Source organism: Theropithecus gelada, chromosome 17 (genome assembly GCF_003255815.1).
Source record: "Theropithecus gelada isolate Dixy chromosome 17, Tgel_1.0, whole genome shotgun sequence".
NCBI classification, from domain to species: Eukaryota; Metazoa; Chordata; class Mammalia; order Primates; family Cercopithecidae; genus Theropithecus; species Theropithecus gelada.
This window is the reverse complement of record NC_037685.1, coordinates 47492433-47518833: the sequence shown is the minus strand read 5'-3', so window position 1 is coordinate 47518833 and position 26401 is coordinate 47492433. Positions and strand designations below refer to the sequence as shown.

The window sequence follows — 26401 nt, the reverse complement described above, 5'->3', positions numbered from 1 at the left end:
TGATATAAAATATTTGCTATTTAGTTTTTTGATATAAAACATTTTCAGTACTAAAAGGCCTGAGACAAAACTAAAGTTCACAATTAATATTAAATTTTGGATTTGTGATGCCTGTTTTATTTTCCTTTTCATTGTAAATACATTTGGGAAAAATAAGATGCTAAAATCTCTATTGTCATTTTTAGGTTTTACATATATTTTGTAGTTTTTAATGATTTTCATTGCCCTTTTTATTAATTTCTAAGATACATTCAGATGAAAGAAATTCTGCAAGGTCAATTTAAAGATCAATGAGAGAACACAGAAATCAATTCACAGATAAGTTTCTCTGTGTCTAACATAAGAACCCTCCTCATCCCAAGTCTTAATTATTGCATTAAACACCCTTGGCTTTATTCTCTCACCACTTCACTTTACTAGGTAGACTTCAAAAACATGTTTGTTATTATACTAATTCAGAATAATGGTATAGAAAAATGGTATAGAAATAGTCAATGGTCTACCTTGCTTATTGAAGGTTAATACTAATTTGTATTCCAAATAAAGTCAGCTTTTTCCACGTATCTTCCATCCTTATTCCTATTTTCCTGCTACTCCATTATACAGATTCTGCCATTTTCATTAACTATCTAGAGTGGTCCATTATTTTTTCTGGGAGCATCCTTCCGCTGGAGAATCACTTCATATTTGTCACTCCCTGTGGTCCTGAAAGTTATTAGAAACGTTGTCCAAGTCAACTGCCCACAGGACTGGAAATCTGAACTGGGCTGAGCCCACCGTAACGGCCCTGACACTGACAATCAATGACTGACTCCAGTGTAGGACATGGCCCTAGTGCAGCAATTCAGGATCTTTCCTTTGAGTTTGATAAATAAACACAGGAATATTTTTTAATGCCCTCTCTGTTGTTTTAATATCAGTCCATGAGGATATAGCCATTTGCTGTCAAGGTGAATCTCTTCTGAGACAGAAAAAGAGAGAGAAAGAGGTGGAGAGAAAGAGAGAGAGAGAGAGAGAATTAGAATGGAAAATACCAGCCAAATCCCCTGACCCCGATCCAGCAATACATGAAGCCATTGGCATTCAGATTTTCTGAGTATAAGGGCCATTTTCCAAATATAAAACCCAAGACATTCTTTTTTGTATTTAAACCATTATGAGTTGATTTCTGTCAGTGGCAACCAAGTGACTCATGTAATATAAAAATCCATAATGATCTATTTCTTCGTGCCAAAGGACATACGCCTTTGGCATAACTAGTTCTGTCCTCTTTTGAATATATAGCTTATTTCCACAAGTAGAACAAGAGTTTATATTTTGTATTATATAGAATATTTATTATATATTACTTATTTTTAAATAATACATTTTCTGATATCAGAAAGCTTCATATTTTGTGTTCGATATGTGCTGTGCTTATGAGAACAATGATTCCCTTGACAGTCGATCCTTCATAAACAAAGAATCCATTGAATGTCTTCTGTGCACTTGGCTATGAACTAAGACATAAAAAGGCAGAAGATGAAATCCCTGGTCATGAAGACATAACTGTAGGGCTGAGCACGCACACATGTTAGAAAGAGTTGAGAGGCAATGAAATCAGTATTCAGTGCTTCTTTTCCTGGGATATGGAGACACCACTGACCAAGTCCAGGGAACGTTAAAGCCGGAGAAGGACCAGAGAGCATATTCTTGGAGCATGAAAGTTAAGTTTAACCATCTTTGTCCCATTATGGCCCATCGAGCCCAATTCTTGCACTGTACTCTTTTTAACATCTGAAGGTGTCTGAAAAGTTGATGTAAAGCAGTTGGCTCACCACATAATTATGCTCTTATGATGAAAGGGAGACTTTAATCAGTATTCTTCTTTTCCTGCTGCCCTATAGATCATAAACTTCATGAATACAGGGGCCATCTCCATTTTGATTACAGTTGCATTTGCAGAGCATATCAAGGGTCCTGTCATGTTAAAGGTCATTCATTCATTCATCTGCTAATGTATTCAGTCATTCAAATCTATTATTCAGAATGTGCTATATGCAAAGCTTTGTATTTAGGCATTTGATGTTACAAGTTTAATCAGTTACTTTGCATTGATATCGTTTACCAACTAGGATAAAGAAGATAGTCACCGAAATATACCTATATCTAAAAAAGGAGGAATGGACAAAGTGCTAAGTTAACTCACGTATAAAGAGAATTTAGTACTTAGAGATTCTGTGCCTTTTGATCTGAAATTTGATCACATCTAAAAATTTTAAATTCAAAGACGAGAAAAAAATTCTCAATTTTAAGTTGAGAAGAAAATGGAAGAAAGGCAGAAGTTATAGAATAATTTCAAGCACTTATCAGTTTGGCAGAAGCAAAGATACATAAGGGTGAAAAGTTGAAAATAAAGCTAAAACAAGAATTGGAATCTCCACATTTCTGAGAGAGTAAAAATAGTTTCATCATTTTTGGTTCTGCCACAGGGAGCCATTAAAGATTTGCAAACAGCATTACAAAAAAATAGTGGAGTCCATCAAAAATCTGGAGGCTTCCAGAGCAGCTGACAGAGAGACACAGTGGGGAGCATCTTCAGGAAGCATATGCACTAATTCTGGGTGAAAGTTAGGAGAGTCTGAGTTAGAACAAAAAAAAAAAATGCAATGCCAGGGTGAATGATAATGATTATGAAGAGAAAGAACCTTTAAGAGATGGTGAATTGCCCTGCTGGGTGACAAGGGAGAAAGTGGAGTCAGAAAGTAGAGAAATAAAGGTCTCTGAACTTTCAAACTGCAGTGACTAGAATAAAGGTAAAACCATCAATAACAAGGGAAAATGCCATGGATTTAGAAGAGGGGCAAATATATGTATGCATATGACTGTGATACAAATGTATCAATGATCAATTCATATGTATCAGAATACATATTTATAGTGTTTGCTGACAATGTTTCTAGTAGAAAATGTCAATCAAGCAACTGGAATATTTTACAGATATTAGCTGCATACAATTTCTTTAAACTAGCTATAAGTTTACATACACAAGCAGAAATCTCATCCTATTATATATTTTAAAGCTGTAAAAATGAGAAAATATTGCAATATGTGATTTTCAAAAGGGTGCATTTAATTATTTCCAAATAATGTCAAAATTACCAATATTGTCTCTTTTTGACAGATTATACTAGTCTTAGAATACTTTCATAACACAATGGCCTAAATATATGTATATCTAAAGGAGAGGAGAAGAGAAAGTGCTTAATTCACTCAGATGGAAGGAGAATGTAGTGCTTGGAGAAGTTAGAGTTCATGGCTTTTGATCTGAAATTTAATAAAGACTAAAATTTTGAAATTCAAAGAGGAATGCTTAATGCCAATTTACAAATTCTACACAATGACATAAATTGCTTAATCACGAGTTGAAGAGAGACATGAGGAATTCCCTTAATGCACAACAGATTTTTTCCATAACTTTTACTACCCTTTAATACAACAATTTCATAGCTGATTTTGAATCAACTAAAATATTTTTCCAAATATATTAATAAAATGGGGTTATGTGATTCATCTGTGTGCCTCCAAAATCTTTGGTCATGTGTTAAAAATTAATTGAACAACACAGAAAGAAAAGCATGCTAAAAACTACAGCATGGATGATGTAATCCACATACATTAAGAAAATTTTAAAAAGGGAGAGAAAGAAAATCAAAGCAACAAACAAAAAGAGCCCTCCTCTTTCTTACTTTCCTTTCACGGGAGCTACCATCTTCTCCTCATGCAGACATATGATCACAAACTAAGGAACCAGGGAAAATGTGGTGTTCCAGGGGACAGGGGTCACCTACAGTCAGCCTGAACCTTGGGCAAAGCTGAGGCAGGGCTGGGAGTAAGTGCATGGCCTTGTAAACACTTCTAAGAGGGTTTTCCGCCTGGCTCTTGAGTCCCCACCTTCCCGTACTCTGGGGCAGGGCTACTTATGCCCTGTTCAGTCTGAGCTGGGAAACCTGGAGGTACTGATTCCACTTCCTCTGTGGATCCAGCATCAACTCTTTGGCATAGGGAAAGGTGGTGGATGCACAAGGTAGATGTGGAGGATAAAATGGGTGAGATGGGCAGTGTTGGGCGGTACTGCTACCTGAGGCCATGTGCATTCCTTTCAGACACTCAGAGCCTCCTCCTGATCTATCACCCGCCATGTAATTCCAGCCAACATTGATCCAACATCTTCTGCAACTCAGTGTGTTTCCTCAGCAAAGTCACAGCTCGTAAGGACAAAACTACTGGAGATCTTTTCCTCAGAATCCTTGTAGGTGAACGAAACCATACTCCTTATTTTTGGTAGGTGGAAGGAGGTCGGTGGAAAGAGACCGGGGGCACAGAGTAGGCAAGTTTGAGTTCTCTGAATGTTAGGAATCACATTGAGAGCCGTTTTAAAGCTACAGGAGACAGTGTACATACCAAACTTACAAGGTATAGGGGTCATTTTCAACACTGCAAACTACTGTAGATGCTGGAAAATCAAGAAAAGAACTGCTGAAACATGACTTCATTAAAGAACATTTATGACAGTCTTTTTTTTTTTTTTTTTTTGAGATAGAGTCTCACTCTGTCGCCCAGGCTGGTGTGCACTGGCCAGATCTCAGCTCACTGCAAGCTCCACCTCCTGGGTTTACGACATTCTCCTGCCTCAGCCTCCTGAGTAGCTGGGACTACAGGCACCCGCCACCACGCCCGGCTAGTTTTTTGTATTTTCTTATAGAGACGGGGTTTCACCATGTTAGCCAGGATGGTCTCGGTCTCTTGACCTCGTGATCCGCCTGTCTCGGCCTCCCAAAGTATGACAGTCTTTTATGTGCATTGATTACTATTGATGACTCAATTTCATTTACCAAATACTATTGTAAGTAGCATGAAAATGTGTCAGATCTTATCAATGTAAGTTTGGTTTTAACTCCAAACCAGCTTTATTGTATGATCAGTCTTGACCTGACAGCCCAGACCTAGCTTAGATCTGGTCCAAAGTAAGCCCTCACCACGAGGGAGGAAGACTCAGGAGACCTGTCATGGCCACTGTCTCTTCTCTTGTCCCCACCCCTGATGTCTCCGCTACTGTTTCCTGGTGGTACAGGGATAAGGCACAGAACTGCTAGAAACCAGCCCAAAACAACACTCTGGAACTTCTAAATTTTCAGAAAACCAGTAAAGAATGCTGCTGGTATTATTCTACTTATACTCTTGGAATAAAATTGCCACTATTAACTTCATCAAACATTATTAACCAAACATCCTAAAAATATTTTCAGACTATACTCCAGACTATATTTTTAAACCAGTGTCTTTTGGCCTGTTCATGGGTGTGAGGGTTGAACACAGATTTGTCTTTCTATGGCCTTCATTGACACTACCGAAAACCAATTATTTAAATATACTTCTGAAATGTCATTTAAGCTTGAATCAATATGAAGATAAGGGTAATGTTAGATAAGAAAAAAAAAAAAAAGATGTTAAATGCTATGCATTTTAGAGACTGTTAATTAAAAATTTGGAGCTTGAGTTCATTAAGAATTTCTTCTTTACAAAGCAGTTTGAAATGTAAACAGACTATGGGTCTTCCATTAAAAAATGCCACTGCTACTAATTATTTAAAGAGCAAAGTTTTCCCATTGTGTTAAAGAGTTAAAGAGGATTAAGGTTTATTATTTCAGCTCATGGGTTGCAGTCATTTAAACAGATGGTAGGTAGGTAGGTAGGTAGATAGATAGATAGATAGATAGATAGATAGATAGATAGATAGATAGATATAGATAGATAGATAGATAGATAGATAGATAGACAGACAGACAGACAGATAGATGGTAGAATAAATGCTCCAACCATTTGAGACCAGGTATCTAAAAAGGGGATGGAGTGGTGGGAGTGCAAGAACCCTAGAAATCAGAAGCTGGAAGACATCAAAAGTGACACAGTGGGAGTATCCCCGGGCTGACACTGCTAGACCAACCACACAGCCATGGAAACCAGAAGCCTATTATGTAAGCAGAATGAGCTCAGGAATTTCTTCCAGTCTCAGAGCTGAGGATCCAAAACTCAAGAGCCAGGTAAAGAAAGAGGAACCCCAGGCGGGACCCAGGAAACTGGGCCCAGGACATAATGGATGCAATGGAAGGAGAAAGTCCAGAAATATTCTGTGATGAACTTGCCCAACTGAGATTTTTTGAAAGCAGAATGGTTTATCTAATATTTCCATCTCATGGCTTAATAATTAAATCACAAAGGTTTGACTACAGCATTTTTATGATTTCTGCCAGTGAAATCCTCCATGGCAGACCAGGAATTTCAGTGTGTCAAGATACAAGGGAAATCCCAGTCCTAAGTATTTGAGTGTTTACCTGAGGCAAATAAAACCATGCACCCATGCAAAACAAACAAACTTGTCTTTGAATATTTATAAAGGCTCTACTCATAATAGCCCCAAACTGGAAACAAATAAATGCCAACAAACTAGTGAATGGTGTGCACACACTGTGATATATCCATAAAAGAGAATCCTACTAAACAATAAAAAGGAATAAACCTGCGATATATGCATCAACATGGATGACTGCCAGATGCATCAGGCTACAGAATGAAAGCCAGTCTCTTTAAACAACTAAACACATTTGCCATACCCAGCCATTGCACCCTTGAACATGTACTAAAGGAAATGAAAACTTATGTCCACACACGAACCAGTACAGGATTCTTCATAGTGACTTTACTTGTAATAGACAAAAGCTACAATCAACCAGAGTGTCTTTCAATAGGTAAATAGTTCAACAAGCCATGGTACACCCACACCACTAAATACCACTCAGCAATTAAAAGAAAGAAACATTGGTAGACAACCACTTGGCTGGATCTCAAGGGCATGATGTTGAATTTAAAAAGCCAATCTCAGAAGATCACATATTGTACAGCATCATTTACATGACATTCTGGAAAAGGCAAAGCTATAAAAACAGAAATCAGATCTGTGATTGACAGAGGCTAGTGATTATGGAAGGAGATGGACTATAAAGGACACAAGGGAACTCTTTGGAGTGAGAAAACTATTCTGCACCTTCATTGTGGGTCACTTACTTGATGGTTTTCATTTGTCAAAATTTGTTTAACTATATACCTAAAAATAAGTTCTGTATGTAAATTATACCTCCATAAACCTGATTGAACAAAATAGACCAAAACAATAATGGAATATAGTTACATTTGGAACCAGACTTGCAGAAAGTTAAAAGGCAAAGCATTGAAATAAATCTACAAAATACTGAGGGGATTCAGTTATGTGCTGTCATAATGAACATTTTTAAAAAGAGAAAATTTGGGGGGTATGATTAGTAAATAAAACTAATTATTTTTCAAATGATGGAAAAGAATTCTTGTAAACAGATGCCAGCCTCTGTCACTTGCTATAAATCAGAGGAGTCAGATAAAAGAAACACCCAAAGGCCAAGCATGGTGGCTCACACCTGTAATCACAGCACTTTGGGAGGCCCAGGCAGGCAGATCACCTGAGGTCATGAGTTTGAGACCAGCCTGCCCAACATGGTGAAACCCTGTCTCTACTAAAAATACAAAAATTAGCTGGGCATGATAGCACATGCCTGTAATCTCAGCTACTCAGGAGGCTGAGGCATGAGAATCTCTTGAACCAAGGTCATGCCGCTCCCCTTCAGTCTGGGTGACAGAGCAAGACATCGTCTCCAAAAATAAATAAACAGAAAATACCCAAAGTTACCAAGGTGTCTGGTTATAGTGAGGAATAGCATAGTAACTCCATTCCTGCCCCAGTCTCTCAATCTGCATGGTACATCACACATTTGCAAGAGCTTTCACATGTTGTCACTAGATTGCAGACTGGGGTTCAGGCAAAAAATACGTCCTTTCACATCCACAGTCTCATGCCACGGGCAGTGCCTGTACCTGCACGGTATCTTGCAGTGGCTCAGTTAGAGCTAACTGCATAGTTGGGTGACTGTATAATGGATAAAGGAAAGAATAAAGGGAGGGAGAAGTTATTAAGAAATGGATTGACTTTCACAGCTATCTAGGAAATGAATTGGGATGGTATCATCGGCCTCGTTTTTCAAACAAGGAAATCAAGTACCAAGCCCTAGAAGAGTAAAGTGATGATAAAAATTGGAAAGTAGCCAAGAGACCCAAGGATTGTCCCTGTGGTCCCTTAAGTAGCCGTGGAGTCTCCCCAAATGATTGTGGAGGGATGTGCTGCCTCCCTGCCCAACCTGCGCGGCTGCCTTTGTTATCACAGCTCACACTGGCCAAGTACGCCAGGCCATGATTTACTGAATTTCATTTCAACTGATTTTGTGGGTACATCACAGGTGATGTGCTTTATGTATCACTGTGAGACGAAAGGGAAATTAAAACTTGTTTAGGATTCCCTGAGAATGGAGAAGGTGAAGCAAAGTGTCACCCTGCATAAATTCAGCTCATGAGTGCTGTGTGGAAGGGGTTCAAACTCAACTCGGTCCTCCAAAGATAAACCTAATAGGTAAAGTTGTTCAGAGTGGAGAATGATGAACTAGACATGTAGAAACAATTTAAGTTTTGAATGGCATTTTTCCCCAATAATACTTTGCAGCAATGACTTTAATATAGTTAGGGGCAGCAGGAGGAATGTCTTTCATTAATCTCATATTTGTTGCTGGCCCACTTCAATGACTCTCTTCCTCTTTTTCTACTAACAACTTGAACGAAGGAGAATGGCCAATTGATTTCCACAAAACCATTAGTTAATTTGTGCCTGTCTTTCCTGTCACTTCTCATTTCTAGATAATCAATAACTCAAGTCTCTTTCATCTTTCCTCATTCAGAAGACCCTGAAGCTGTTTGCCTTTAGTTATCCTTCTCTCGACCCCTTTCTATTAGCAAAAGACTGTGTTAAGGTGAACTAGCCCAAACGGTAGAGTAGTTAGAATTCACCATTGATTCACACAAGGTTGCCTCAAATTTCCGTTTGCATGCTTATCTTGTTTTAAAGTATTGAGCAGCATCCAATAAACTTTTGCAACCACGACTATATGTGAAGATGACATATTGACTGAAATTTCAACAGTGACCTCTTGAGCATTTTCTGAATGCACAAGTGAATTTAAAACTCCAGTTTGAGAATTACTTAAATGGACTCCACAATATGGAGCTTTCTCCTCAGAAAGCAAAGCATCATTGAACGTGGTTTGGAACAGGTTTTCATCGTACTGCCAAGAAGGTTTATTTTGACAGAACAACCACTCTTAAACCATGATGCTGTGTGTTCTATTCTAGCATTAATTTATGAAAATTAGTGAAAAACAAAGTCTCCTTTATGTCAAACCTCAACCAAACCTGTCTTGTTGTTCTTAAGGTTGTTGTTACCGGTTACTCCAGTTTCTCAAATCATTGTAGGATGCCAAAAGTTTTAAAAACAAAACCCAGACCCAACACGTGGCCTTTGATGATTTTCTGTTCACTCTCTGTAAATATAGAACAAATTCTGGAGGGCTGTGGACCACAGGCAGAGGCTGAGTGTGAAACGATAGATGGGTTTCACTTTCTGAAGATGAGGAAGAAAATGCACATATCAACACGTGTGACCCACTTTTGATACAGTAAATTTAAAACTGCTCATGTGTTTCCTCTCTCAAAAAAATAAAGCATTTTGGAGCGGCACAACCTCCTCCACCAACTGCCCTGTGTGTATTTTTCCTTTTAGTAGCCAAAGCTTCTATGTGTTCTGTACTCTTCATTCCCTTCCAATTGCAGCTCAAGTCATTGCAGGTAGAACTCCATGCTCCTCTCTCCTGGCCTTGCTCTGTGTCCATATCACTAATGGCCTCCTCATCGGTTACTCCAGAGGATGCTGCTCCAGCCTGCACTGTGATCTTCTCACTTTAGGCCAGGCTGCTTAGCAGACCCTGCCTCTTGAAGCAGTGTTACCTGAGTTGTTGATTGAAGACATCTTAACTCCTTTGCGAACCACTCATCCTTTATCTGCCCTTCTAAAATTTCTGACCTGAGCCATCTGTTTCCTTGTCACCTATTTCCTCTCCTCCCGTGGCTTAAATGAAACCAGTAAGCTAACAACTCCCATGCCTATTTCAAATAGACATCTCTCACCTGAGCTGCAGGTATGTGTCTATGGCTACACACTGGACAGCTCCTCTTGGATATCGTGGGACTCGGCATGTCTGAGCCTGTCCTTCCCATCTGAAGCTTAGTAACACCGTACACATAGCTGTTCACATGCAAACCTAAGTGCCTTGAATATTCCACGTATTGTATACTCCACAATGCCTAAATTGTCCCAAGGCCTCAAGGTCCTGGAACTGAAGTATTTTTCAAATTCATCCAGTTTTCTCCATGCTCAGGTCAATCACCAACACAAATTCTTCACCCATGTGGGTCATCCTAAGAGCCACCCACCTGGCCTCCCAAACTGCACCACTGCTCCCTCCCATTTGTTCTGTATAGTCGATCTTTCTAACACAAATCTTTACTTTCCACTTTTAGGAATTCCTAAGAATTCCATCTTAGTGGATGCCAGTTGCTTTCAGAAAAACTCCTTACAAAATTCTAAACCTGACCTCTGGCTCCTATGTCATTCAGGGTCGAGACATTCAGGTTTAGGAAGGAAGAGCATAGATTCCGTCTGGACGGTGCAGGTTTGAAGTGCTGATAGGATACAGGGGTCTGCTTGGGTTTGAATAGTGCAAATCAGGAGATCCCAATGAGGGACACAGCCTGATAGATTTTCCTGGAACCCAGCCACAAAGATGGTAGAGATGAAATAATTACCCTACATAGGATATGTATGTTTTTAAAAGAGCAAAGCAACACACAGAATTTTTCACCAATCAAGATAATAAATTCTGTTCATTCCACCTTATAAATACCTCTCTAGTCAGACCATGCCTCCCTATCCGCATCTCCACCCTCCTGATTTAAGCTGTCACCTGGGCTATTTCAAGGCTTCTACCATTTTCAGTCTCTCCTTTAATCCATACTCTACAGTACCATCAGAATGACAGATCTAAAATGCAAAGCTGATCACATCCCTCACTCTTGAAAATCATTTAAGGAACTCCCCCCGTGGCATAATGAGTAACACAAAAACACATCAGATTTGTCCAACTACTGCACATTGTTCTTCTTTCTCCATCTTTTTGCTTTCAATGCACCATGCGGTCACAATACGGTGCTCTGTGCAGGCCTTCTTCCCTCCCTGGCTTCCTCATCCATTGATCTTCAGTAAATCCCTCTTCATCCTGAAACGCCTTCTGCCCACTCTGAGGAGCTTGCCCTGGCTTCACACACACCTTCCTCATGGCACAACTGGGTGCCTTTCCCTGTCTTGTCTCATAATACTGACTTACAGGTGGAAATTGAAAATTCATTATTCATTTTCAATTTTTCCTCTAGATGGTGAATTTCTTGTAGAAAAAAATGCTATTTATACATATAAACTGAGTGCATGGCAAAATGTCTGGCATGAGTGAATGATTGAAAAACTTAAAACACGGGCGTAGGTGGGGAAAGTGAGAGGGGCAGGAACGAGTCAGTGTTACAAGGACAATTATTTTTAGAAAAGCAAGAGTGAGAGGTTAAGAAGTTAGAGATGGTCACTGAGTGAAAATGTGCAAATAATTTGAGATAAATGGGAACCAAAAAGACAGTCTGATGTTTCAGTAGAGTAACAGTGTGGGAGATAAAATGCCATGTTTGAATGGAAAGGTATTTGAGGAGCACGAAGTAATGAATTTTTTAAAAAGTTTGGAAGTAAAGGGACGTAGAGACCTGGGATATTAGCTTAAGTAAGTAACTCTGAAATCAAAAGTAGTATTGACCTATTAGTTTGGGAAGAATTAACAAAAAATGAAACAAAAACCGTAACTTTTGACAGCCTAGATTCTCTAGTTTAACAATGTGGAACGTGCTCATTCCCGCCTCAGGGTCTTCGCACTTGCTGTTCCCCCTGTGTGGCACACTTTTCCCACAGGTCTTCACGTTGCTGACTCACTCACTCCATTCAGTAACTTAGAGACCACTTCTTGAGAGTGATTTTCTCTTAACAGTCTATTTAAAATTACCCCTCACATCTACTCTGCTTCCAGGTCACTCATTAGTTCATTAAACACCTTTATTTTTCTTATGTTAGTTGATGCCACCAAAAGTTGTTATCAACATCTCTTTACTTACCTACTCTGTCTTACATACTGGTATGGTGATTTCAAGAGAGTAGGAATGTTAGCTTGCTTGTTCATCTTTGTATCTTTATTTTTAATTAATTAATTAATTAATATATTTATTTTTGAGACAGAGTCTTACTGTGTCACCCAGGCTGGAGTGCAATGGTGTGATCTCAGCTCACTGCCACCTTCACCTCCTGGGTTCAAGCGATGCTCCTGCCTCAGCTTCCCAAGTGGCTAGGATTACAGGCAGATGCCACAACCCCCAGCTAATTTTTGTATATTTGGTAGAGATGGGATTTTGCCATGTTGGTCAGGCTGGTTTCAAACTCCTGGCCTCAAGTGATGGGCCCGCCTCGGCCTCCCAAAGAGCTGAGATTACAAGTGTGAGCCACTGTGCCTGGCCATCTTTGTATCTTTAGCCATTAGACTAGTCCTTGAAAAGGACCAGGAGTTAAGTAATATTTCTTGAAGTCATGAATAAATAAATACATGAATTAAAGACTGAATAAATGAATAAAATAAAAGGAAACTAAAACCGACTTAATCTATCCAGCTCAGTTAAGTTACTGTGGCATGTTTATGTCTTTAATGTGATACTGCGTCTGGGCCAACTGTTGAAAGCATAAGGAATCCTCTCCATTCACCAAACCACCTAAAAGGAAGGGTATCCAAGTAGAACAACAGATGCCGAGTAAGGACATTAGTGTGAAACCCTCCAGATACAATGGCAAGCCTTAAATAATGCAACTTCAACACGGAGCAAAACACAAAGATATATCATCAGGTCATCGGTGCAAAAGCAGCCCATGATGTTCTTGAAAGTCTGTATAAAAGTCAAATGTATAAAGGCTGAACAAGAGACATATACTATAAGTTTATCATTTTATATATCATACGTGTGTATATATGCATACATACATAGAGATGGAGGCATAGAATAGATCTGGATATGGACACAGATATGGATATCTGAGGTTCAAGATTTCCCTTAGCAGCATATTTAATGATTTCTATCTTTCTCTTAATTGCATTATGTTTATACATCCTAGACTTAACACTAGTATGAGGACATCATTTATTTGAACAGTATTTATAAAATAGTGTGGGTAAAAGTAATATAAGATTCCTATAATTAGAGATACAGTGTCACAAAGATCAGTCTCAGTTTGGAGTCATCACGCTATGTATTGAAACTAATTTATTTAGGAGAATATAGGTCCTATAAATCTCTAGATCTTATTATAATACGTTTTTAAATTTGAAACGCTGGATGCATTTGTAAAACAACAACAACAAAAAAAAAAACTTGGGGCTGGGCGCAGTGACTCACGCTTGTAATCCCAGCACCTTGGGAGGCCGAGGCAGGCAGATCAAGGGGTAAAGAGATCGAGACCCTCCTGGCGAACAGGGTGAAACCCCGTCTTTACTAAAAATACAAAAATTCACCAGATGTGGTGGTATGCCCCTGTAGTCCCAGCTACTCGGGAGGCTGAGGCAGGAGAATTGCTTGAAGCTGGGAGGTGGAGGTTGCAGTGAGCTGAGACTGTGCCACTGAATTCCAGCCTGGCGACAGAGCAAGACACACACACACACACACACACACACACACACACACACGCATGCACAGAAAAAAAACAAAACAAACAAACAAACAAAAAAAAACCTTGGGAAATATTTTTCATTTATGACTAGTTGAAATTATTTTAATATTTTAATATTGGACAGAAAAGTAAATATTTGAGAATATCTAAGAATGTCATGAACACTAATCAGGAGAGATTTATCTTATCATATCTCAAAAGTTATCAAAAGCAAAGATAATGAACACAGTATAATCTTAAACTAAATCGATGGATCAGTGTAACAAAACATAAACCAGAAATGGATGCAAATATACTTAGAAATTTAGAATGCAATAAAAGCAAATTTCAATTCAGTAGGTATTGTGCATGCAGAAATGAAAGGGGGGAAAGAAGTAACTCTTATCTTAAATCACACATACATCTTAATTCCACATGAATTAAAATTTAAAATATAAAAATAAAAGTTTAGATTAAGACATAGAAAACTAATTTACCTTTAGAATAAACAGGCTATGCAAAGCAATACATGAAACCAAAATCCACAAAACAGAGACATATTTTTCTATACAATTAGTAAAAAATTAGATGCCATCAAACACCCAAAACAAAGGCAAAAGTCAAAAATAGGAAAACTGGCTGGGCACGGTGGCTCACGCCTGTAATCCCACTAGTTTGGGAGGTCAAGGCGGGCGGATTACCTGAGGTCGAGACCAGCCTGACCAACATGGTGAAAACCCATCTCTACTAAAAATAAAAAATTAGCCGGGTGTGGTGGTACATGCCAGTAGTCCCAGCTACTTGGAAGGCTGAGGCAGGAGAATCACTTGAACCAGGGAGGTGGAGATTGCCGTGAGCCAAGATGGCACCACTGCACTCCAGCCTGGGTGACAGAGTGAGACTCCCTCAAAAAAAAAAAAAGAAAAAGAAAAAGAAAAAAAGAAAAATAATAGGAAAACCATCTTCACCACATTCATATCAAGAGAAACATTAATATTTCCTTACAAAAAAGTTTACATGAAATTGATAAGTAAAAGGATTAAAAACCCAACGTAAATAATGAAAACAGATATGAAGAAATTGGACTAGATAAAGTGGGGGAACACCCTTAACTATTTATTACATAAAATGGAGAGCCTCACAGGAAACCATATTTCGACGATGGAGTTGACATCGTTTTGTGAGGATGCCATGTTTCCGGGTTGGCTGAGGCGCAGGGATGCACGTTCTTTGCTTGCTGGTTGTGGTAATCTGAAGTGCTACTCCACACTGGAAAGAAATCTAGCAGTTTCTACAAAACCTTAAACTACACCTACCATTTGATTCAGTGTTACCACTCTTGTGAATCAATATTCCTATAAGCCAAAATACTTAAACAGAATGTCTTAATGCCTGTCAAAAAAGAACAGTTTAATAAATGCATGGTTTAATAAATGCTATAGACTATTACCATACTTAGCTATCAAGAAACAATACCTAGATATATAATTTGCCAGAAAAGATGTCCATGTTGTTAAGGGACAGAAGGGAGGGCTGCCTAAGGGGACACCTGGGTTAAAGGTTCATGTGTGGGAAAAATACAGATGATGCTTAAAGCCATGAGAATGGATGAGGTTGTCAAAAGAAAGTGTTAAGGCCATGCCGAAGAAGAAGAGAAAGCCAGCAACTGGGGTGGAGGAAAGCTGCCAGTGAATTAAGAGAAAACCCCCAAGACCTGCAAAAGAAGGGGTGGTAATCACAACAGAAATTAACAAACATGAGGCAGGTCCGGTGTCCACTGGATTTTGCCACACAAAGGTGATTTAAGTAAAGTGGATTCCGTTGATTGGTGAAGGAAAGCAGCGGGATGCAGTCATGGAAGAGGAGACAAAGAGATGAAGGTCAGAGGCCACGTGCATGGGCAATCGTTTCAAGGTATGACCTGCAAACAAGGAAATGAGGTGGTGGCCAGAGCGAAGAGAGAACAAGGGGGGACGTTTGCTTATTGGAAGATGGATGCATTGGCCACATATTCACTCTGATGGAAGTTGATGCAGGAGAGAAAGGGCAGAGCTGAGGGGAATGCAAGCTTGGAGGAGGCAGAAGGAGAATCCCAAGCACGCTGGCCTTGGACACACAGGAGGAAATTCAGGAGTGCAGATGAGAAGTGGGCAAAGAGGAATTCATGCGCAGACACCTTGCAGACTTAATGGTGGGAGGGTAGGTTTGTAACTCCTCAGCCTGGGAGATTAGAGTTAGAAGAAGGGGTCTCCAGGCATGAGCAGTCGTGCCTACCATAGAAACATGACGAGGGTACAGGAGAGTGTCGCCTACCTGGGAGAGACATTTGGTCATGCTGTTAAATGAAATCAGTCTGCTTTTGCTCTGATGTCCTCCTTCAAGCGTCATCCAGCTGCTCTGGGGCAAGGACAGACATGCTGGAAAGGGGGGTTCCACCTCGGGTAGGTATTCATCACTTGAGTGGAACAGAGGGAGGTGAGGGCAAGGAGTGAAGTGGCTTCAGCAATGGACCACGGGGGCTAGACCAGGCAGAGAGCAGGATATGGGAGAGTGAGGAGATGGAGGGAGCGTCAGTGAATTGCAGAACCACTGCAGTGAAAGTGCTTGAACGAGTGAACAGTGTGTGCGACAGCTAGAAAAGTGAGGAAAGCGTTTTACTGGAGGTGGTGTTCATGAGCATGAGTGCCTTGAGGAAAAAACTGGGTTTTAACCTTGGTATCATAAAACATGTTTAATATGTGTGATCATTAATACTGAGTGTTAACTTGGTTGGACTGAAGGATGCAAAGTATTGTTCCTGGGTGTGTCTGCGAGGGTGATGTCAAAGGAGATTAACATTTGAGTCAGTGGACTGGGAGAGGCAGATCCACCTTCAATCTGGGTGGGCACCATCTAAACAGCTGCCAGTGCAGCTGGGATAAAAGCAGGCAGAGGAACATGGAAGAACCAGGCTGGCTGAGTCTTCCAGCCTACATGTTTCTGTCTTGCTGGATGCTTCCTGCCTTTGACCACTGGACTCCAAGTTCTTCCGCTTTTGGACTCTTGGACCTTTGACCACAGACTAAAGGCTACACTGTCAGCTTTCCTACTTTTGATATTTTGGGACTCCGACTGGCTTCCTTGGTCCTCAGCTTGCAGACAGCCTATTGTGGGACCTCACCTTGTGATTGTGTGAGTTAATTCTCCTTAATAAACTCCCTTTTATATATGCATCTATCTTACTAGTTCTGACCCTCAAGAGAGCCCTGACTAATACAACATATAAAGTAACAGGTTTTCTGGTACAATTCATTCTTAGTTGTTGTAAATGAATTAGCAGCTCTGGAGAATATTCATTTTAAACAACTTTAACCTTGCTCCTGCTGCAAACAATGCTGCCCCAAACCCGTATGCTTAGAGAAGAGCTGAACCAGGACAGAAATAGGCCAAGTGTAGTTATTTCAATGCTTCACCCCCAGAGGCATGTGAAGGGAACTCCACAGGTAAACCTCAAGCCTCCGCTTCAGTTCATTAAGAGTAAAACAAAAATAGTTTCAAGTCTCACATGGCCTTAAAGTTCTGTGAGCCCATTACTCCCTCGAGTTCCATTTCTCATTCCTGCTTGCTCCTCTTCTGCGGCCTGGTCACGTTCACGTGTTACCTCTCAGCAGGCACAGGGCTCTGAGACTGGCTCTCACCGCAGATCTGTCTAAAGCTACTTCTCAGCTACCAAGATACATGAAACGCCTGCACATTTTGCTGTGGCATTCCGACACTTTCCTGCTACATCCTGCTTCCACAGTAAATTTTTACACTCTAGTATTTAACCCTTCTCTAAAATAGAGTAATTTTTATTTTTACAAAGTTACAGGTAATATTATAAACTGGAGATAACAACTGTTAGATTAAGTTTCCACCTTGAAGTGTATAATCTTTTTCACCTTCGATGATGAGTATTTTCCCAGGTGACCAGAAGTTCCTTGCGAGCATTAGTTATCGGTCACCCAGCATCACACCCGCAGGCTTCTGATTCGCTAGGAGCACATGGGATGCTAATGTTGCACATTTCAGAAGATCCTGCTCCTGCCCTGGAATTCATCCAGTTCCTGCATTGCTGCCTGGCTTGGAAGTGAACATGCTATGGTGATAAATCCGGCTCAGAATGAAAGACAGATATGTGGTAGAAATGCAGGACAGGCGAAGAAGGAATGGAGTGTGACAAAGGCCAAGGAATCTCGCCAGCAGATCAGCCCAATATGGGAGACAACAATTTGGGAAAATCTTATGCATCAGGAACAACCATTAAACCATGAATTATGACCCTTATCAATAAATTCTTAGGATACCATAAGGCACTTTTTTTGGGGGAGGGGGGTGCAGGTGGAGTTTTGCTCTTGTCGCCCAGGCTGGAGTGCAATGGCACGATCTTGGCTCACTGTAACCTCCACCTCCCGGGTTCAAGCAATTCTCCTACCTCAACCTCCCGAGTAGCTGGGATTACAGGCTCCCACCACCACACCCAGCAAAATTTTGTATTTTTAGTAGAGACAGGATTTCACTATGTTGGCCAGGCTGGTTTCAAACTCCTGACCTCAGGTGATCCACCTGCTTTGACCTCCCAAAGTACTGGGATTACAGGCGTGAGCCATCACGCCTGGCCTTCTTCTATATTTTTTTCATCCTTCTAAGATACAGCTCAAGATGTGTTCTTTTCATAAAACACCCTTCACTAGTTCAGCACAGAATGCAGGAAAATTTCTGAACTCCTTAACACATCGCACCGTTTCTCTAGTAAAGTAAGCATTTCAGAATATTCATGCTTCCTTTCCATTTTATAGACCGTCACACTCAAAGCTTAGAAAGCACTCAGATCTTTAGTAGGTAGTTGCTAATTACTTTCAGAAATGCACCAGCAATGTTTAAATTCATTAATTTTAGATTTCATCTCTTATACTAGCATGCTAAGAGAAATATCTCACAGGCTCCCGTTGACATCATCAGTTTTCTGAAATGCCTATAATTTTCTGAAATTCTACAATCAAATAATTCAACTAAAACAGAACATAAGGCAGGAAAGGGCAGCCTCATATTGTGTTTGGTGACCAGCTGCTCCCTGTATCTCTCATGTCCATGTCACTGTCCCTTTCTGCTTCCGCCTGTGCTCCATGGCTGCCCTCCACCAGGTGTGCTCACTGTGCCTAATGAGCCCCCAGTTTCCTTGTAGGAACGATGCAGTTTTTCCTCTGCAGGGGCACAGAAAGGAAAATAATGACATTCTGCTAGTGCAGTAAAACATGAGAGGCAATACAAAAACCAGTCAGAGTATTGCCCTATGTCTATTTCTCCAAGAAAATAACCCCAAGATGTAACAGATTAAAACAGAAGACTATTCTCAAAATTCTTAAATATGCTGCATGCCTCTAATTCTTATTAGTTAAAGAGCTAATCTACAAACGTACGAGATGACCAGTGAATGCTTTTGGGAATTAAAATTGTTCTGCAACATGAAAGCATGACATTCTTGGCAATGCTTAAGAGTAAGGCATTTTTATTTCCATTAATCATAGTTTTAATTCCTGTATACATTCTCTACCAAAAATAAGAGAAAGGTAAATATTTTCACCTTCTCAATCATCATTTTCAGTCTCCTTTAGTGCAAAGCTCAAGATTCCTTCAACACATGTGTTCCCTTAATATGCCACTTCAGTTTAACATTGTGATGTCCTTTGGCAGCAAAACCTTCAGCCTAAAAGAAAACCATTTTCTGCAGATGTCATCTGTCACTTGAAGATCATGATATATATGTACAGAAGTTTTCAGAAGTGCCGCAGGGGACAAAAATGTATATCCAGCAAGCCATTTTTGGATCAATATGTCTTCCTCTTCATTATTACCATCCAGAGTTGGTTTAGATGAAGGTATTCTCTAGCTCAGAAAATTCTGCCAAAATTTCAGACACTAAAGAAACCCTTGATAAGCCCATCAGAGAAGCTGGTGATAAACTAGATTTCACCATATGAACATCAGTGGAGAGCATTTGGTATAGAGTCCCCGGAGTCCCTAAGCACCGCAAGGTGAATGATACAAGGACAAAAGTTTACAGTCAAGGATAACCCTAAAGATCACGCCTACAAAAAGCATTGAATAGAGGCTTAAGCAGTAAAACTTGAGACTAAAATACTAGCTAAATGACCTCAGCCATATATGAATAAACTTAGTTTTTATGTACTTTATTAACATGTGCCAATGAGCAAAAATATGCTTTTATAATTTCTTTCCATGTGTTGCTGGGTTTTTTTTTTTTTTTGGTTGCTGTGTTTATGAATCATTTTTTTTAAAGCTAAAGTTTTAAAGATCTCTGTGCTATTAGCATTTGGATCACACTGGAATTATTTCCCAATCTGAAATTAAAAGGAAATATATCCAGCCTGTAAAATATTCTTCTGAGTCAACCGTCTATGTCACTTATGGGAATGTGGTATACCAGGAGACCTGCCTTAATTTTGGCATCTGCACAAAATAATACTTCAACGAGACACATAAACACATGAGCAGAACATCAAGCTTACTTACAGCACTTGATAAAATGATAGTGAGACATCTTTCCATTTCAGACAGGAATCTTGCTACGGGTTCCAGCATTCTCTTCTGTCACAACTGTCGTTCCCAGGAAATGCATTACTTAAAGCCCTTACTCAGGTAACAGTTTACCTCAGGATGCACTATTGCATGGAGGCTCTGTTCCATGATCCTGCAAAAAGCTTCAAACTCATTCTCATTCGGCAGCTGGAGTTAAGAGAAGCCTCTCCCCGGTGGGTCTTGAGGCACCGCTGCTGCACGTGCTATTGTAGCACCCTTGATTGACACAGCCCCGAGTACCACAATCCCGAGAATAGTCAGCTCTAATTGGTGTTCACATGCAGCCACATTCTGCTGCACGGAGGTGTGCTGCAGTGCGGCTCTCCCGGTCCTGCCTGTTAATGGCTTTTCAATAGCTTTCAAATGGCAGCAAACTAAGCGGATGAGTGGGCTGGAGAGAAGCCACGGATAGAGGGATCCTAAATCTTCTTCGTGCACATTGTCCATCAGCCACATATGACCAGATTCTTAGCTGGTAGTAAAGCGGATTATTTTTAGTTGCCACCAGTTGCTGTGTGTGAATAGGAAATTGATAGCAGGAGCTTAAAATAGCCACCTCTGAGAGTTAGAGATCTTTGATCTGTCCCTAGTAATGAAAAAAATTGCATTATATTTCTGAACACATCTTTCTGCTTTTCTGTGCAGAATGTAAAACTTAAATTATCCATAAAAAGCTTTTGGTTTGCATAGCTTTAAAATTTAGGATTCTCCTACCTCTGCAGACTGCCATGAATTTAACTGTACAACCCAATTGGATGAAGTAAGTCTGACAGAATTGGAATCAGAAAGAAATGCATGGCCTGCCAGGGTTTATTGTTATAAAAGTGAATATCATACTCAGAATGCAATAGCCATGGTAGCAAACAAAAAGGTCATATTTTAAGTTGTTTACAAATTCAAAGTGATACTTTTTTTTGCAAATTGATGCATTTTTTTATGATGATCTCCTCCAAAGACAAATCCACATAGTCTAGAATTTATGTTTCAGGTTTGAGGTTATTGGAAAGGTAAACACGAACAGTATGTTAAGTGCACCCATCCTTCTATGGCAGTAACATAATTTTGTATTCCTTACTGAACGAAACTCAAAGAGCAGTGCTTTCATTAAACTAGAAGATTATGAAATTCAAATCTATACAACAAGGGGTCATGACTTAAATTTTCACTGAACAATATTCTAACACATTTTAGTAGTGTGATGTAAAATAGTAAGTTAAAGATTTCGCACAGAACAGCCTGATTTCAAATCCAGGTTCTACCACTTATCAGAGTATCAATGTAAACACATTATTTAACCTGCTAAAGCCTCAGTTTCCTTATCTATGCATGTGAAATATAATTCCTAATCTTTATTCTGAAGGTTAGAAATAATGCACATAAAGTTTCTGGTTTCTCTTGTTGGTGTTCAATGAAAAGTTGTCATTAACATTAACAAGGAAAAAAAGATTTACTTATGTATACCAAAGGATGATTATGGACACTTTAACTTGGTTTTTCCAACGATTAGAATGTGGATTTGGAGCCTTCATCAGAAATGCTGATTCCTCATTCATTCATTGATTCCACAATTAATTTTTGAGAGTCACTGTCACACAAGTCACCATTTTGGCTGCTTTTCAGGAATAAAATATTCTCAAACAAAGCCTTTATATATCAGGAATCTATAATGTATGTTGAAAGAGTTTCTTGGATGTTTTGTAATGTTTCAGTAAAACTGTAAGAGACAACTATCTCTGTTTCCAACACAGGAAGTAAAGCTCTCTTCTCTTTAAATCAATACAAATCTTTACATGTGCATAAAATAACTGTGAGTTTATGTGAATGTTACCTAATGTCTCTTCAGGTAAGGTTGTATCCATGTAGATGTCCCTACCCCCTCTTCTTAATACAATACCAGATAAATAGTATGTTGCCTATAGACCTTCCTTAAATGTCTGAATGTCTTAATTTTCTGCAAATTGCATGCCTCTGCATATGTACAAACTCAGCAAACATCTTAAGACAATTGAGTTTAACGATACCATCCACTCTTTAAACTGAAAAAAAGCATAACACTCAGAGGGGCATGTTGTGCACTTGACAAAGAAAATAAGTTATTAAAAATATAATTGATTTGAGTCGTACTTTTTTTAATAACTTAAGGCATTTCTTATAAGAACTCTAACCAAGGTACCCTGTGAGAATTAACATCTCATCTCCAGGGGCTCATTATCAAATGTGTTCATTTTTCATCGACTCATTTATTCCATAAACATTTGGCAACTCTTTGTGCTAGAAGAGAAACATGAATCCCTGACCTCAAAGTGCTTATCGTCAGATGAAATAGAGACAATCAAGATAGTACACTGTGGTGTGCTAGAAACTGTAAGACTGCAAATGTAGACCTCTAAAACAAGGGCCAACATCTAATCCACTTTGAGGGGTTGAAGGAGGATACACTAAGAAATGTATTCACAGATTTGTTAAACTATTTAGAATGTGCTTCCTATGTATAAACTGTACCTACATATAATTTCCCCAGATTAAGAAGCCATTTTATCTTTTTGTCTTTGAAACCACATACTCATCCTCTAAACACTGGTAGAACTATGTTTAAACCTAATTATACATTTCATCACTATACAACAAAAATTAATTTCTAATGCAGGCATTAGTACTGAGGAAAATAATTTTGGCTCTATTAACTTCCTTCATAAAATTTTTTTAAAATGGTAACTTGAAGTTGATTAAAATTTCCTCATCTATATCCATCCCTGAGAAACTCAACTCAATGTTGGGTTGTCAGACAATTATTTCAGGACTCCTTGAATCATATATATATACACACACACACAGGCATATATATATATAATATATGTATATATGTTATATATACATATATATATATGTATTTCATTTCTTTTCTTTTTTGAGATGGAGTTTCACTCTGTCACTCAGGCTGGAGTGCAATGGCACGATCTTGGCTCACTGCAACCATCTGCCTCCCTGTTTCAAGTCATTCTCCTGTTTCAGCCTCCCAAGTAGCTGGGATTACAGGTGACTACCACCATGCCCAGCTAATTTTTGTAGTTTTAGTAGGCATGGAGTTTCACCATGTTGGTCAGTCTGGTCTCGAACTCTTGACCTCAGGTGATCCACCCACCTTGGCTTCTCAAAGTGTTGGGATTATAGGCATGAGCCACCATGCCCGGCTGAATCTTATATTTTAAATATGGTATTAGAGTCGATGACAGTAGCAAGAAATGACCAAGGCTAAATTAAATATATTGTTAGCAATTTATCTATTTTGCAGAATATGGTCATTAAGTACAAAACTAAATCCATGCATTTGAAAGAGGGTATTGCTTTTCATTTCCAGAAAATTTTCAAACAAATAAAGCACAATTATTTTATTTTTCAGAATTATTACAATGAACTATTGTTCTTCCCAAATACGAATGCATAATATTTCAAACTCATTTTTGAATAATCAAGAAACCCCTTTATGTCTTTTATACACCATACAGCTGCTCATTATTCACACTATTTCTGATATGACCACATGATTTTTTTTCTTTTAAATGTTAGCATTATTATATACCAGACTTTTTCAAATAAGGCTAAATGATTTCCCAGCCAAAAAAAAAAAAAAAAAATGAAACTATAATGATTCTAATGAGAGATAAACATTCAAAAATTAGAAATTGCTTAGTAAATATCTTTTAAAATGGGATTCATGAGACACAGCTCCAAAAAGGCCCCAGGTGAGATATTACTTCATGTTTTCATTTAAAACCCTATTTGGACAATGTACAACCTGTAGTTTCATAATGCCAGTCAGCTGACAGATAATTCCTAATCTAATAGTTCCTACATTGTCATGCTTTTTTAAATGAAGAAATTGAAACTAAAGTTTGCAAACACCATTAATTTAGGTATGTATTAACAGTAGGTCATGACAAAAATTCTAAATGAAGATATAAATCACACACAGCAGTTTTTTGTAATGCAAAATTAAGCTCTGCGATGGGGCATCATTGCCTCTGCCCAGTGAATAGGCTGGGGCTTATAAATATTAGCCTTTGATGAAGTAAATTACATACATTTAGAGACCTTGAGCCACAAGTGTCTCACACACAATGGCTGAGAGCTAAATTTATAATATCCTTTATCACAAATATTGACTGTTTCTATGTGAATGGAGTCAAGACCTCTCCTGGGAACATAACTCTGGTCTAATAATTGAGACTGAAGGCTATAGAGGAGAAAGTATCTGAGTTGTCAAAAAATAAGGCATAAATACACTCAGCTCTTGCTATAGAATCAGCCTCTGGTCAACCCCTGGTGCCTCAGGACCAGGATCAAGCCTACCTTGAATGACTGAACAGACCCTTGACTCTCTGATCAAGTCCCTCATCCCAGTCTAGTGACTGTGGAGGTTGTTCCTGATTTTGGCCTGCCTATGAAACCACTAGCTCTCGGATTCAGGATTCCACAGGGCCATGTGTTCACTTCAGCTTCACATAGTCTCACATTTCTTCAACCAGAACAAATGGACATTCAAGTTAGATGTGGGCAATTGGGCAATTGTGGGGTAAACAAGAAGAAATTTACAATACAGACTTGCACAATTGGAAAGAAGTAGGGGTTAACAGGACCTGCCCTCTCCATGTCAGAGGGCAGTGAGGGCTAACCCAGCTGAGCACTGCTTTAGTGACTAAAAGTGAATTTGTCATATAGGGGCTAGAAAATATCCCTGATTACTCAAATACTTTCATAGAGTAGTGATATAGAAAAGAAATGCAATTTTAAATACTGTTTCAAAAGACTGAAAATTACTCTCTGTAATGCAATATAGATTAATATAATAGCAAATATATGCAAGTGCATTGATATGGATATATGAAGATACACACACACACACACACACACACACTCAGGCTATATGGGATGTTCTAATTGCTCCTTAAGGGCATTTGCCACCCACTTCCTTTGGTGATTTTTTTCCCTAATCAAAATGAAATGTTTTAAATTCTAGTGAGGACCAGTTAAACTGGGTATCTAAAGGAGGACATTTGTAAAGCGTTTGTGAGGTTTTTCACTTGAATATGAACAATCACTTTGAAATCTTTCCAGCATATGTGTTACAACTATCTAGGAGTACTTTCCCATTTTCAGATGTCATTTCACCTGACTAATGTTTGACCTTGAACAAAAGTTTGCATATCTTAATGGTGAATAAGAAACAGACAGTGTTGTTTTATGTCTGTTTGACTCTACCTAGGTTTATGTGCACGTGTATGATATGGATGGATATGAGCACATTAATAATTAAGTATTCTCTGCCTTGTTCTTTAATCAGTTTGAGGGAATAAATAGTATACTGCAACCAGTTACCAGGAATAGGCAGATAAAAAAACTTTTATTGATGATGAAGCAAGTTTAGAGATTACTGATGGCCTAAATAAGACAGCTAGGACACCAGGCTGAAATGTTTGAACAGATCTCTATAAATTTGTCATTTAGAAGACAATATCTGAAGGCTTTTTGATGACCTAAAAGATATTCTTAATTTTCCTGAAAAGGATGAAAGGAATTGTAAGGCAATTAAAAAAGGAGCCTCAGCCTCTCTTTCATACTTTTCCCATTGATATACATGGATTTTTTAAACAAAATATGCCTCTTTAGTTGAATCATGCTCTTATTTACAATTTAATCACACTAGGTTACTTATTCAAATTCTGTGCATTCTTCAAATGTACCTCAAGCCCATTTAATCTACAAATTCTTCTTGATTTTTTTATTGCTTAAATTAGTCCTGACCTCCTCTAAACCCTATATTCATTTTCTTCCTGTACCAGTCAATCCAGCATTTATAATGCAACGCTTTGCATTTTTCTTAACTAGTATCATATGGAAGGCTCTTCCTAGGTAGGTAATTCATTATTTGAGTCTCAAGCCTTCTACTTTCCCTATTTCCTAAGAGGTCCAAAACATTAGTGAACATTCAGAGAT

At 38.9% G+C, this 26401-nt stretch overlaps 1 protein-coding gene across 3 annotated transcripts in view; it reads right to left on the bottom strand.

The window, feature by feature from the left end:
• The window catches only part of MYO16 (myosin XVI), a 702327-nt gene that overhangs the window by 552957 nt on the left and 122969 nt on the right, over positions 1-26401 (bottom strand). Inside the window, exon 1 of one of the 3 annotated variants that reach the window (XM_025364353.1) lies at positions 20342-20992. The exons of the other annotated variants lie outside the window; for them this stretch is intronic. Coding sequence (XP_025220138.1) covers positions 20342-20369 — 28 coding nt within the window. The 5' untranslated portion in view covers positions 20370-20992. Of the gene's footprint in view, positions 1-20341; positions 20993-26401 lie in introns of those variants that run through there. 3 annotated transcript variants of the gene reach the window in all.